General features: G+C 35.5%; 1 protein-coding gene across 2 annotated transcripts in view; it reads left to right on the top strand.

Annotated features, from left to right (window-relative positions):
* PIAS2 (protein inhibitor of activated STAT 2) overlaps nt 1–13732 on the top strand; it is a 73792-nt gene that overhangs the window by 38946 nt on the left and 21114 nt on the right. For both annotated transcript variants that reach the window (XM_019652721.1, XM_019652720.1), the window contains exons 4-8: nt 4565–4615; nt 4747–4837; nt 7970–8104; nt 10434–10539; nt 11942–12015. In XM_019652721.1, coding sequence (XP_019508266.1) covers nt 4565–4615; nt 4747–4837; nt 7970–8104; nt 10434–10539; nt 11942–12015 — 457 coding nt within the window. The remainder of the gene's footprint in view (nt 1–4564; nt 4616–4746; nt 4838–7969; nt 8105–10433; nt 10540–11941; nt 12016–13732) is intronic.

The raw sequence follows: 13732 nt of genomic DNA, 5'->3' as shown, positions 1-13732 counted from the left end.
ATGTCATTTTGGTCTCTTTCAGTCTGTGATAGTGTCTTAGTTTTTTTCCTTGTCTTTTATAACTGTTGGATACTTTAGAAGAGTACTAGTCAGGTATTTGTAGAATGTCCCTCAATTTTGGTTTGATGTTTTTTGTCATGATTAGATTGAGATTATGCATTTTTGGCGAGAATACCTCAAGTTATATACCCTTTTCAGTGTATCATATCAGGGGCTACATCATATTGGTACATTTCAGTTTTGGTGATGTTAACCTTTAACCTTTATCACGTGGGTAAGGTATTGTCTACCAGATTTTTGCACTGTAAAGTTGCTGTTTTTTCCTTTGTTATGAAAAAATGTCTTGGGGGAGATAATTGGAGATTAAGCACTTTTCTGTTTTTCTTCAGAGTGCCCACCAATTTAGCATTCCCTTGTGGATCTTGGCCTTTAGCAATTATTTCATCATAAGCACTCTGTGTTCCAGTGCTGTGATTTTCTATTGTTCTTATTGTTTTTCACATTGGAGTTACTCTTTTGTAAGAAAGAGCTGTCCCTTTGCCCCCATTTTTAATTCAGTTATTTACTTGTATCCATGTGGGCTCTTGGGTACTCTAAGGGTTATTGCTCAAACGGTTCTACCTTTGGCCACTGGGCATTCTTTCAGGTTGGCTCCTGTGCCCTTTCTGCTATATCTGCATCCATTTCTGAGCACTACTTTACTTTTTGGCCCAACAAAGATGCTCCAGGCTCATCTTGTAGTTTCTCTGCCCCAGTTCTGGAATCAATCACTTTTCCAAGGAGCTCTGGTTCCTCTCTTGTTATACTACTTCCTACCACTGTCTTTAAAAGAAAACAACAAAAAACACAAAACACAGTCATTTGACTCTGTAGCATATTACACATTCTGGATTTGCACGATTGCGCTTGTTGTGTCATTTAGCTTCTGTCCCTGTGGTTCTCAAACTTGGCTGCGTGTTAGAATCAACTGGGGAGCTTTTAAGATTCCAAATACCCAGGCTTCATTCATACCAATTAAATTAGACTCTGAGAATGGAGCCCAAACAATAGTAGTTTTTCAAGCCCCCTGGGTGTTTCCAGTGTGCAGTAAATTTGAGAACCACTGCTGTGCATCTGGCGCCTCCTTCCTCTTTACCTGTAACGATAGTAAGGTCTAAACCAGAGGCTTTAATACATTCACGTTTGGGTTTGCTCTTTTTACCACGTCTTGTAAAGATGGATGAGTGAGTTAGCTCTGTTCATGGTTTTAGCCTTCCCCTTCCATTTGATACTGCTGCCTCTAACCATGCTCTCTCAGTCTCTCACACTGTCTTGTCTTACACGTTCCCAGAAATCCATCTGTGATTCGCTTCTCACTATGTGATCGTGCCCATGAATGTGCTTTGTTATTTTTATATTCATGGCTGCAAAATCACCAACACTTGCCTCTCGAGACCGTCTCATTGCTTCTACTTTGATGACCCACAGGTATATCAAACAGCACACCTAGAACTGAACTTGCTTTCTTCCCAAGCCTGCTTGTTTGTCTTTTTTTTTTTCATTTATTCGTGTAGTCTCACAGCATATATTTATTTACTGTCTGCTATGGTCCAGGCAGTGTTCCAGGCACCAGGGGTTCAAAGTTGAAAAATGAACTTGGCCTTGAAGGAGATTTTTGCTTGGTTTATTTCCTCCTATTGCCTATTTCATCAAATCGGCCTGGACATAGGCCTCTTTGTATTATCCCACACTTCATCTACCACGTCCCGTCAATTTGCTACACTCTGTTGATTCTTTTACTTAAAACAATGAAACTCAAGATTTAAAACTTGAAACAACTCTACCTTTGAGGTAGCCGCATGGTCTTTAGAGTAAGACCAACTGGAATGTGAATTCTAGGCCAATCTCTTAGGTCTGTATGCTCCTTGGTAAGCTACTGAAGCCCATTGAATCTATTTACCCAGTGTGTAAAATTGACAAAATAATCGTGATCTCACTCAAGTTCTTGAACGCCATACTTGATTTACCTCTTACCCTGTGAGCAGTATCACCATCTGTCCACTTGCACCATCCCCAAACCTGATGCTCCTAGATGCTCCCCTTCCCTTATCCTACCGTCCTGTCTCTGGTTAGCCACTGGGTCCTATCAGTTTTTATACCTAAATATCATTCAGTGATATTTATGTTTAAATAGCTTTCAAGGCTTCATCTTTTGCCTACACAGCTGTGGTCTCCTAACTCTGGCAGCTGACCATGTGATGTTTCTAAAGCTAATTCAGTTTTTCTCTCGCGCACTTAGAAACGCTGTAGTGATCCCTTGTGAAGTCCACACTCCATTGCCTGTAATTCTCTTCAACATTTTGCTCTTGCTCATCGTTTTTATCATCTCATCTCCTGTCACTCTTCACTGGCAGCCTAGGCTTTCACAGCTCTATTACCATATCCTCTTCCTCGCTACTCTGCGTTAAGGGCCAGTTGGGGTCTTAACCTTTTCTGGGATACCTTTTCCAGATTCCCCCAAACACATCCTTTGTCTCTCATTGCACTGTGTACATATATTCTATTGAAGCATCGTCTCATTTATTTTACCAGTTGCATTTCAAGCTTCTTAATGCAAGCAGCATCTCTTACTCATTTTTATATTCTCAAAGCCTGTCACAGTGCCTGGCATATAGTAAATGCCTACTTTCTATCTGATGAATGAGATCAACTTGTGACAGTTCCAGGACGGTGAAACTGGCAGAAAATGAATGTCAGAAGATGCTTAGTCATTACTCAAAATATTTGTGAAGATATTTAGCACATTGCATATCCCAGTTTGTTACTTTCCCTTACTGGAATAAGGGAAATATAAATCCTTAGTGAGCTATTCAGTATCCTTTAAAACATGTTCCATCTACCTTTCTAGGTTTGTCTTCAGTCATTTCTCCTTTTTTCAAATTATGTTCCCCAGCCTAACAAGATTCTGTTATGTAGCTCTGGTTGATCCTCTTTTGTTGAGAATCACTGCACTCATGAAGCCACTGTTACTGATGGAAGTGTGTCTCTAAGTAGAAATTCGCAGAACTGCTGTGCAAACCATTTTCTAATTTGATTGGACCAGTTGTGATAACTACTTTGAACTTTCGAGACAGAATTAAATTTCCTTTTTTTCTGTAGCATTAATTTTTTGTAATGTACTATAACAGTTACTACATTTTATTTTAATTGTATATATCTGTTACCTACTAGCATATATGATTTTTGAGAGCAAATACTGTCTTATTTACCTATGAAGCTCTAGCACCCAGACTGTGAAATGTTTCTTGAATGAGTGAAATGATATGGGTTACTCATCAAAGGTCTGTGTGGTCCAGGATATTGGGATGTTTTGAATAGACACTTGAGAGGGTGGAGGCTACCACTGGCGAGGGAGACAGTGAGAACAGAGTTAACAATATTAGTAGCCAGCTGCTCATGCACGTTGAGCACTTCTTATATCCAGGCTCTTTAAGTATGTTATTAACACATATAGTCATCACAAGAACTCCATCATGAGGTAGGTGCAGTAATGTTCCATCTTTAACAGATGTGTAGAAACTGAGGCCCAGAAAGGTTAAATAATTTTCCCAAGGTCATACAGTTTGGGACTGAAGAATGCCAGCTGGTCCCTACTGTGCTTTACTGCCTTCCAGTGAACATAGAGAATTGGAAACAGTGAGAAGACTGGCCTGGTTAGAGCAAGATGAGGGCTAAATGTACTCAAGAAAAGACCCATCTCTAATGTTATTCTCTCTGAGAAAGTCCAAGATTTATGATAGTGACTAAGGACAATACTTCTTAAACTGGTCATACATGTCACTTAGGGATCTTGTTAAAATGCAGATTCTAATTCTGTAGATCTGAGCCTGAGATTGTACATTTTAAACCAGTTCCAAGCAATAACAATGCTGCTTCATCGTGGATTCCATTTTGAGTGGCAAGGCTTTGGAAGGTTCATTGCCAAAGATATTTTGTATGGGACTCCATTAGGTTCTCATCTGGAAACTCTAAGAGATTCTGTGTCCTTAGTTGGATACATAATTATGAAGTTGCCATGGAGTAGAGATTTTGGGACGCTAGGCACCAGTTCTTTATTGTAGTTTTGTGTTATAATCACCTGAGTACCTGTAAAAACTAATGCTCAGGCCGTACTCCAGACCAATAATAATATCTGGTGAATGGGCCTTTATATTAAAAAAAAATTAGCAAGTGATTAAAATGCTCAGTCAAGGTTAAACAACCACTATAATAAGCAAACAAATTTATTTATTAAAGTCTTTTACAATGTAGGGTACTCCTTTTCATGTTAACCAAGTCAGCTGCTTATTGAAATAAATATTGCATTGTGAAAGTCCCTGTGAAGTGAAAATACCCTAAAATTACCATAAAGACATGATTAAATGTTCAGTAAATGTGGGTTATCATCACCAGCCTATTGGTAGGCTAGTGTACATCTTTTAAGGAATAAGAATAAAAAATACTAAAAATGTTTTTTTCAGATGAGAATGTTCCTGTGAATTCTTGTTGTGTTTTTATAACCCAATTTCTTTTTTTTTTTCAACAGGGATTTTTTGCCAGGTGGTAGGAGAGATTATACAGTCCAAGTTCAGCTGAGGCGAGTTTGAAATTTTCTGTTACGTTCATAACATACTTGCTGACTATGTGTATATAGCATGAATTTGAAAATACATAAGCATGTTTGAATACATTATATTGCAATAATTTCTTTTTTCTTCTTTAATGTAGACTTTGCCTGGCAGAGACAAGCTGCCCTCAAGAAGATAACTATCCCAATAGTCTGTGTATAAAAGTAAATGGGAAGCTGTTTCCTTTGCCTGTAAGTTGCTTTTATTCACCAGGGGGTGGGACAGCATAGGTAAAGACTGATTATGAGTAAATAAATTATTGAATTGGATAATAGGGGTATGGGAGTTTATTATACTTTTTTCTCTCTTTTTGTCTGTGTTTGAAAATTTTAATAAAAAGATAAAAGGCATCTTTGAGGCAGTTGGGAAATTTGAATATAAACTGTATATTAATTTTTTTTAATTATGGTTAATTTTGTAAGGTTGTGATACTATTTTTTTTAAGGTCATATTAAAGAAGCGTATAAAAGGATCTGGGTCAAATGGCATGTCTAGAATTTGCATTTAAGTACTCGGGCAAAACCACATGTGTATATGTGTGGTGTGTGTATTTAGGGGTGGGCTGGCAGTGGGGCCAGAGGCAAACAAAGCACAAGTAGCAACATGTTGATAATTATTGAAGCTGGTTGGTGCGTACTTACTATTCTCTCTACTTTTGTGTATGTTTGAAAATTTCTATAATATAAAATTTTTTTAAAAAATCTGTGTTGGTGGTATTAAAGTAAAGAAATTCCAGGGAAATGTTAAAAGAACAACACTGTCAGCCTTTGTCACAATTACAAGTAATGTAAGATGTTGTCATAGCATATAACAGAAAACGTTCTTTAAGTATATCTTCTAATTGAAATGTTAAGTTGAGACTGAAACAAAATCCTTCACTGGCTCTCCAGCAGCCTTTATTTAGAAAGCTTTTAGATTTGCTCCAGAGGTTCCCTGTCAGATGAACTTCATTTTATTTTTTATTTAGATTTGGAAAATTGTTAGAAACATGTGAAGGCCAAGCATTTGTATTTTACAGTATTCTAGCTATGTTCTGTTCTTAAGCCAGGAAATTGATGGTTGAGTGGAGGTGATGCTGATGGGCAGAGGGAGAATACAAGTTAACAGATAACTCAGAATTACCAGTGAAATCCAACTAGTAAGTGGAGAGGAGAATAGATTTAAAATACTTAAGGTGATTAAGACTAGCACTTCACTTGATTTTGAATTTGCCAACACCTCATTCTTACAGTCACCGTTATTCTCCCCCACCCGTTGCTGTCTTCCTCTGTCAAACTAACTTAAAACATTGTTGCTTGGTGTCTTAAATTCCAGTCTACAGAGTTCACTGTTCAGCTAGTTCATGAATTATTGTTATCGTCTTGGCAGACCCTCTGCCATTGTTTTTATTCAGTCGACATGCTGGAAGACAGGTATCTTCCAGGCTAAAAAAAATATGCAAAACATGGGTTTCATTCAAATTTACCCAGATATTGGTGTTGATATTCCATGTGCCTGTTGCTTATTGAACCAGTTCCTAGAATCTTATATTTATAAGAGCACTTTTAAAATGTTTTCTGTTTGTTCTATTTCACTTGAACAATTTTAGATGGGCATGCCCTTCTGTGCGCGCACACACACACACACATCTCGCTTTTCCATAGTATAATGGAAATTCCTTTCTTGGTCTTCTCTTCCCCTGTTCAAACTTTAAAAAAATGATTTTTAAGGTCTTGTTGCACGTTGTAGATTACAAATTACCCTGTGAATTCCCACTTAATAAATACTTTTATTAGGTAGGCCTCCTGTGAGGCAGTGAAGGATGTTCCCCTGTTGTGATAGAATGTATTCCTTAGCTCTGCTCTGTAACACCACCAATATGGTATTTCATTTTTTTTTAAGGTGCTTATTTTTAACATCCCTAACATCCAGAGGTGTCTTAAATCGCTGATGACCAGATGGCAGCTGTAATGTATTGTTGTTGCCTGCATGTGTACAACCTTGACGTTATTCCCATGGCATGACTGATTAGCTGCACTCCCTCGGTTTTTCATTCAACAAATGAGTTTAAGAATGTTTTGAGGAAGGTTCATGAATCCTGGCTGTATCCAAAAACCTTCGATCAGTATATTCCCATAAGATCCAGAGTGTATCAGCATTAACACATGCAATTAATTTAAGGGTGTAAGTGATTTGAAGTCTGAGAAATGTTAGTGGAGTAGAATATAGTTTTATACTGAAATAAAATAAATATGTAGAATAATTTTTATCTCCAGAGCTCTTGGTGGCATATAGGAGAGTATCATGTGGAAAATATATTCATTGATGACTGAGTAAAAAGCAATTCAGGAGATTCTTATGTATATTCAAAAGAAATATGCTAGCCAATTCATTTCGCTTACGAGTATTATTTCCGTGCTATGTATGCAGCAACAAGTAATGATACACTAGGTTGTATCATTAACTTAGTGTTTTTTCCTTCTCAGTGGTAATGGTACATAGTTAAATTACATCAGTGGCATCTTATTCAGTAAACTGAATATGGCATCTGCTTCTCAATATGTAGATGTTTTTGCAGCTTAGAAATTTTAATATTCTAAAAAATATTTGGTTTTGAAAATCACAAACTGAAAAATGGTAGTTGAGATTTGGATGTACTGTGAATCAACAATGAGTACATTTGCTATTTTAAAATGAGTACATTAAATACTTAATGTCTAGAAAAAGTAGAATAAAGCACAAATAGCAATGTTCTAGCTATCAAGCTAATGTACTCCCAGTTGAAATATTATTTGGTAAGTTGACCCGATGTTAAAGGTTATAATCTCTGTTCTACTTGGAAAAAAGGTAGTGGAGAACATTTTTATCACTCACAAGATTGTAATAATTCCTTTGAAATTCATTAATTTGTTCTCTTTTTAATTCCCAAAGCTTGTTTTCCCTCTTTTCCATCCTTGTATTTCAGTGCATTTTGAATGGGAACTCCTAAGATGAAGCAATACAAAGAGGTGCAACTTCATGGTTTATAAAAAGCACAGAGATTCAGAGCTAAAATGGCAAGGTGTCAGCATCTTTAATTTTAAGGGTGGAACATGGATTTTATATATATATATATACATTTTATTTTATTTTTTTTCTGAATTTGTGACATACTTTATGACTTTTTTAAAAGGTCATTTTCTTTTCCTGGGTTGGTAACCTTAAGGTGAGGACTATGTGATTTCCAGGATAAAAGAAAAATAACTAGCATAACTGAAATTAGGCAGGATCCCGTGTCTGTCTTGGAGAAAATGTTTGATTTCCTACAGGTAATTTAGAATTGTTTTTCTTTCTTATGGTCATAGGGCTACGCACCACCGCCTAAAAATGGGATTGAACAGAAGCGCCCTGGACGCCCTTTGAATATCACATCTTTAGTTCGGTTATCTTCCGCTGTGCCAAACCAGATTTCCATTTCTTGGGCATCAGAAATCGGAAAGGTACAGATTCTCTCCTCTGGGTAGCGTGAACGTAATCCCACCGGGAAGTGGTTTATTTTATTTGTTTCTTAGGCTGCAGCTCCAGCTTGTTTTCGTTTTCTGTTTGTGATCTCTAAAAAGCAGTGATTTTCAGTTCAGGATTGGAGGCATGGAGATCCTTAAGGTTAAAAACTCGAAGGTTTCCTGAGTATCATCTTTTTATTTTCCTGGAAGGGGAATAAGTATAATTACAATACTTCTTAATGTAGTGGTGTAATCGCAATTGTGTTTAAGTAGTATGTTAAGAAACTGGAAACTTTGGGTCCTGTTATGTATTTATGAAGAGGAACAAAGAAGCTTTATTAAGCTTTGGGGAAAATAGTTAAATGTACTCATGTTGTGAATCTGTTCCAGCCTTTACGTAAATAGCTGATACTTCAGATAACATGTGGGCATCTCATGAAAATATTTGCATAGAATTGTATTATTTTTTTCTATGCCTTTAGGTTGATGAACCTGGCTTTGTGCTGATCCTTAATCTCAAAATACATTATTTCAGTTATGAGATGCTGATTAACACAAGGGATTTCCATTTTAGAACTACTTGTTCATATAACTGAAATAATAGAATGGCAAAAGATTTCAGTTAATTTTTGAACATAAACTTTAATGTTGCTGTTTCATAGAAAAAAAGGATAATTCTATTTTATGGATGGAGAAGCTGAGTCATGTTTGTAGCAGGAATTTTTTTGGCTTGATTACCAAGGTAATTGCAGAGCTGGACATAAAGAAGAGTATTTTTATATTAATTTTTGGACTATAAAAATATTACTATCTCTTTAATGTTTGTTCTCTTATGTTCTCATTTCTGAATTTTTACTGAAACTTACCAGTATTATTATCATAGGGTGCTGATTTCTAATATTTTTCATTTGCATGAACTGAATGTACAGTGGTAAAATATTGGATAAGTATTCAGAAAATCTTGGCTTAGTCCCAAGTTGGCCATTGTTTGGTTTTGGCAAAGTTGGATAATTCCTTGAGGCCTACTTGTTATAAAGAATTAGCAAAATCTTGAGAATGGGTGCTGTATACAAATGTAAGAAACGTTATTAAATGAGCAATTATTAATGCTTTAAAGCTTAGTGAGAGGAATTTGAACAGAAGAATATATCTTTTTGAAATGTTCAGGTGGTTTTTTTATTAGTTTCAGGTGTACAAAGCAACGTAATAGTTAGACATTTACACTCCTCACAAAATGATAGTCCTCCTTCCCCAAGCTACTACCCCTCTGACATCATATATAGCTGTTACAATTCCATGTAAATGTTCAGATTTTTGAATAAATGATCATAGCCAGTGAAGACCTACTTGTTTTGTTTTTGCCTCATAATGGGAATAATATTCTTTCCTTGTAATTAAAATGACTAGACTAATTGACGTAAAATTTGCCTATGTATTAGGTATTCAGATATTTAAAAGGACTGTTGCAGGACATTAAAAATATTTAAAATATTTGGTTTGGCAACTACTAAAAGTATTTTGTTTATTGTAGAATTGATTGAATGAATATATGTAGTAAAATGGTAAGACAGATTTTTAGCACTTAGATAAAATTATATTTTATCCCTTTATAGCTCTATCAATAGCTAATGAAGGTTCCTTTGTGCCAGATCTAAGAGGTATGGGACTGGATGCTGTTATTTTCTGGCCTTGTCCTTTTGATTTTTATCATTTCTTCCTGTGTCTTAGATACTCCAGGAGCTGCCACTTCCCTAGCAGAATGCCCATTTGGGAACTGGAGTTAATTTGTCAAAGTTGTCCTCAGAAGAAAGCTGATTTGGGGTTCATTTAAATGATTTGCTCACGGCCCTGTAGCAAGTGGCCAGAATTGGAACCTTGGAACTCTGGATATGAAGTGTTAATTCAGACCACTAGTGTTTGAACTTTGTTTCTGCAGTGGAACTCATTTTTCAATGAAAATATTATGAGAGCTGGTTTCATAAAAATAGAACAGTTGTAGTTAGAAGTAGGCATAGGAGAGTACATCTCATTCATGCCATGGTGGTCATTAAGGTACCAGTTTTGCTAAATTAGAAACACAATGTGAAAAACTGATCTAAGTTATCTTTCACGTGGATGTTTTAAAGTGATAAGTTATAGAAAAATACCTTTAATATGATTGAGCTAAAGGAGCTGAGTTGATTTTGTTCCCTTAGCAGTTGTTGACCTTCCTGTGGAAGTTATTTTGAATGTTATTTTTAGAAATCAGAGGTTCTTAAACAAGTATTATATGTAAATAAAGAGACTATTATCTCTCATCTTTAATACAGATTGTCTTTTTTTGTAGAATTACTCCATGTCTGTATATCTTGTACGACAGCTCACATCAGCCATGTTATTACAGAGATTAAAAATGAAAGGTATTAGAAACCCTGATCATTCCAGAGCACTAAGTAAGTAATGTTCGTAAGACTTGAGCATATGAGATACTTTAATGAAAGAAAGAAAAAAAAGCCTCACATATACATCAATACAGGAATAATTTGGGAACAGTTACCAGAAACATAAAATGAAGTTTGAGTTAAAAAATACTCTAAGAACACTGCCCTATAAATTGAAAAAACCCTTCTTTTAGAAACCACTCCCAAGAGGATTAGTTTTAACCCAACTAATCTGATTTTGGGCCTTTTCATGAAAACTTATTTAGGTAAACATCAAGTTGATGGTTATTTTGATACATTGATTTTGAGAATAGGAATGCAAGTTTTCAGAACCTCCAGTGTTCAATAGAATGTACAGTTTTATAAATTCTAAATAATAAAAAGCTCATTTTGCTAAAGAAATGTTGATAATCACCATCAGTGTTTGCCTTCTAGATGTTTTGTTTTGTACTTCGCTTTCATAATATATAATAGGTAGAGGAAAAAAGTGTAGCCCAAACTGTAAATAATTCAGTTCAGTAACTGAATTTAATTGAACAAGACATTTTTCTGGGAAAGGGAATATTTTTCTCCCCAATTACCTCCATACCACTGAATGAACCAGAAAAGAGAAAAGGATCTATAGGCTGAAAAGGGAGCCAAGTGTGGCTTTTGAAATGGTATTTTGTTTCTTGTAACTCAAACCATTTCTCCTCTCCTCAAACAGCACAGTGTGGCTCTTCCTGCCTAGAGCTGAAAGCCAAGGAAGCTGTTTCCTAATTTTTCTTGCCCCACTTCAGTTCCACGGTCTCCAGTTCCAGTTCCATTCTCCCTATAGTGGTGTTTGAGAATTAGGCATCTGGAGGCAATGCATATATATATATATATATATATATGTTAGCTTGTATATACAGTAACTTGTATGCATTACCTGGTGAATAAAATCACGGGCACATTACCACATCCTTAGTCATTTTCAGTTGTCAGAGGAAGTATAAGAATATTTTACCTTTTGTGTTTACAAATTTAGTAATTGTGGAAACAACCAATACTCCCTAATAAAAAGTCATGAATGTGCATTAGGGTAGCATTGAAGCTCAGAGTACTGCTGCTTTCCAAGTGTCTTTCCTGATTGTTTTGTTCTTAAGTCTTAAACAGCTTTCCATTTTGAAACTCTTCCTTATCTGCAGTTTTACTTTTAAAAATTCAATTAAACGTGATCTTGAGTTTGCAACTTTATAATTCTTTAACCTAATACTGGAAGTATGCATGTGTTTTCAATACATTAGTACTTAACTTTTGTTTTTGTAGTTTCTTGACCTATTCAAAGTGTTTAGGAAACTTCAAATAAGATGATATATATTTCTATAATTTTGTTCATATGTCACAATTAATACTTTTAAAAAATTTATTGTTATTTTTCCTTCTTTTAAAGTTAAAGAAAAACTTACTGCAGATCCTGATAGTGAAATTGCTACAACGAGCCTTCGGGTATCCTTGATGTGCCCTGTAAGTAAAGCAATAAAACATTCTGGGTGTTTTAATTTTTATAAATTACTAATTTTCCTATACAAGTATGTGTGGTAATGAATGATATATTATGACAGAGTTGTAAACTTTTGTTGTTTTCCCATCCAGAAATCTTAATGATTTCAGTATTTTAATTCAAAAGAATACACACATTCTTCAGGCTATGACTAAGCAAGAAGAGACCTAACAGGATATTTTATCAAAGAGGGAAGAGAGCTTTAGGTTCAGAATAATCTATCATAGTTAATGCTATAGATAATCCACAGCTAATAATAAACATATATAGGGAGTTGGCTCCCTATGTTTTTCATTACTGAAAAACAATAAAATTACTCGGACCTGATAAATGCTAATTGGTGGTTCTGCATTAATGAGTTAGAATGTGTGAAATGTCTTAATTTGTTTGTAATGTACTTCTAAATTGCATAATAATTTTTATTTTATATCTCTTTACATAGAGACTGTGGGAGACAGTCAGCAACTCTGAGATCCTTCTATGTGTTTGGTACTGAGCTAATTGTGGGCAAAAATATTGAAGACTTGATAAGGAGTTTTCAGAAAGTTAATCTAGTTTGAGAGAGAAAACCAACTCACATGAAAAAGCAGAAGACTATGCTTCCCACATGTAATTGTACTATTGGAGTACCAAAGAAAAGGGGAGAGGTCAATAGTGGATAAAGCCTTTAAAATCAGTACTGTTGGAGGGGACCCTTTCATATGGGAGGGACTTCATATGAAATCAGGAATTTATAATGTAGTTTGGGAGGCATTTGGGGACCAGCCACCATTGTGAGAATGTACAGTTTTTTAAATGGAGATAGAATTGTGTCAGAGAGGGAAGGGAATAATTTGTTGAGTTCCTATTATGGCAATCCTGTATGAGAGTTGTTCCCATTTTGCTGATAAGGAAACAGACTGAAAGGTTGGCTAACCCAAACCACGTAGTAGTAACTAGTAGTAGTAGAACAAGGATAAAAATTTTGGTCTTCTGACATTCCAGTTCTCTTAACAATGTACCATATTGCCACATTGGACTAAAATATAAATATCCTGAGTATAAGTCCACCCCTCTATCATCCTGGAAAGTGGTGTTAGCATATATCTTTGTTTCTGAAGCTGTATTTTTTTTTATTATCATTAACTTAAAACTAATTTACCTTTATTGAAAATGAATAGAATTACATGAAATTGGGATTGCTTAGAAATTGGAACCTGTGGTTATCAAACCCAGAGAGAAGGTCTGCATCCCCAGCAGGGGAGGACATTAATGCCCTGAGGTGGTGGCAGAGGCCCTAGAGACTATGTGTTTGGACCCAGGACCTCCTCTGCTCATACGCCGTATGCACACTTTCAGGCATACGTTCTGATCCTTGATATCATATGCTTCATATCAATTACAATACTTTCATATTGTGGTAGCTTTTAGTGTACAGATATATGGGAGACAATCACTAAGTTATGTGATGGAAGGTTCAAAATTGTGTATATTGTATGCCATCATTTATGGAAAAATGCTTTTTAAAACACACTTGATTATGCATAGAACATCTAGGAAAGGACATGCAATAGACAAATGTGTTCTAAACACGGGAACAGATGAGGAAGAGACATATTTTCATTGTATATGGATCTTTTTCTACCTGTGAATTTATGTCACCTGTTTTCAAAAAGTGAAATGGTCTTTTAAAAATTATAG

This window comes from Hipposideros armiger, unplaced genomic scaffold, assembly GCF_001890085.2.
Source record: "Hipposideros armiger isolate ML-2016 unplaced genomic scaffold, ASM189008v1 scaffold_186, whole genome shotgun sequence".
NCBI classification, from domain to species: domain Eukaryota; kingdom Metazoa; phylum Chordata; class Mammalia; order Chiroptera; family Hipposideridae; genus Hipposideros; species Hipposideros armiger.
This window is presented reverse-complemented; position numbering and strand designations above follow the sequence as displayed.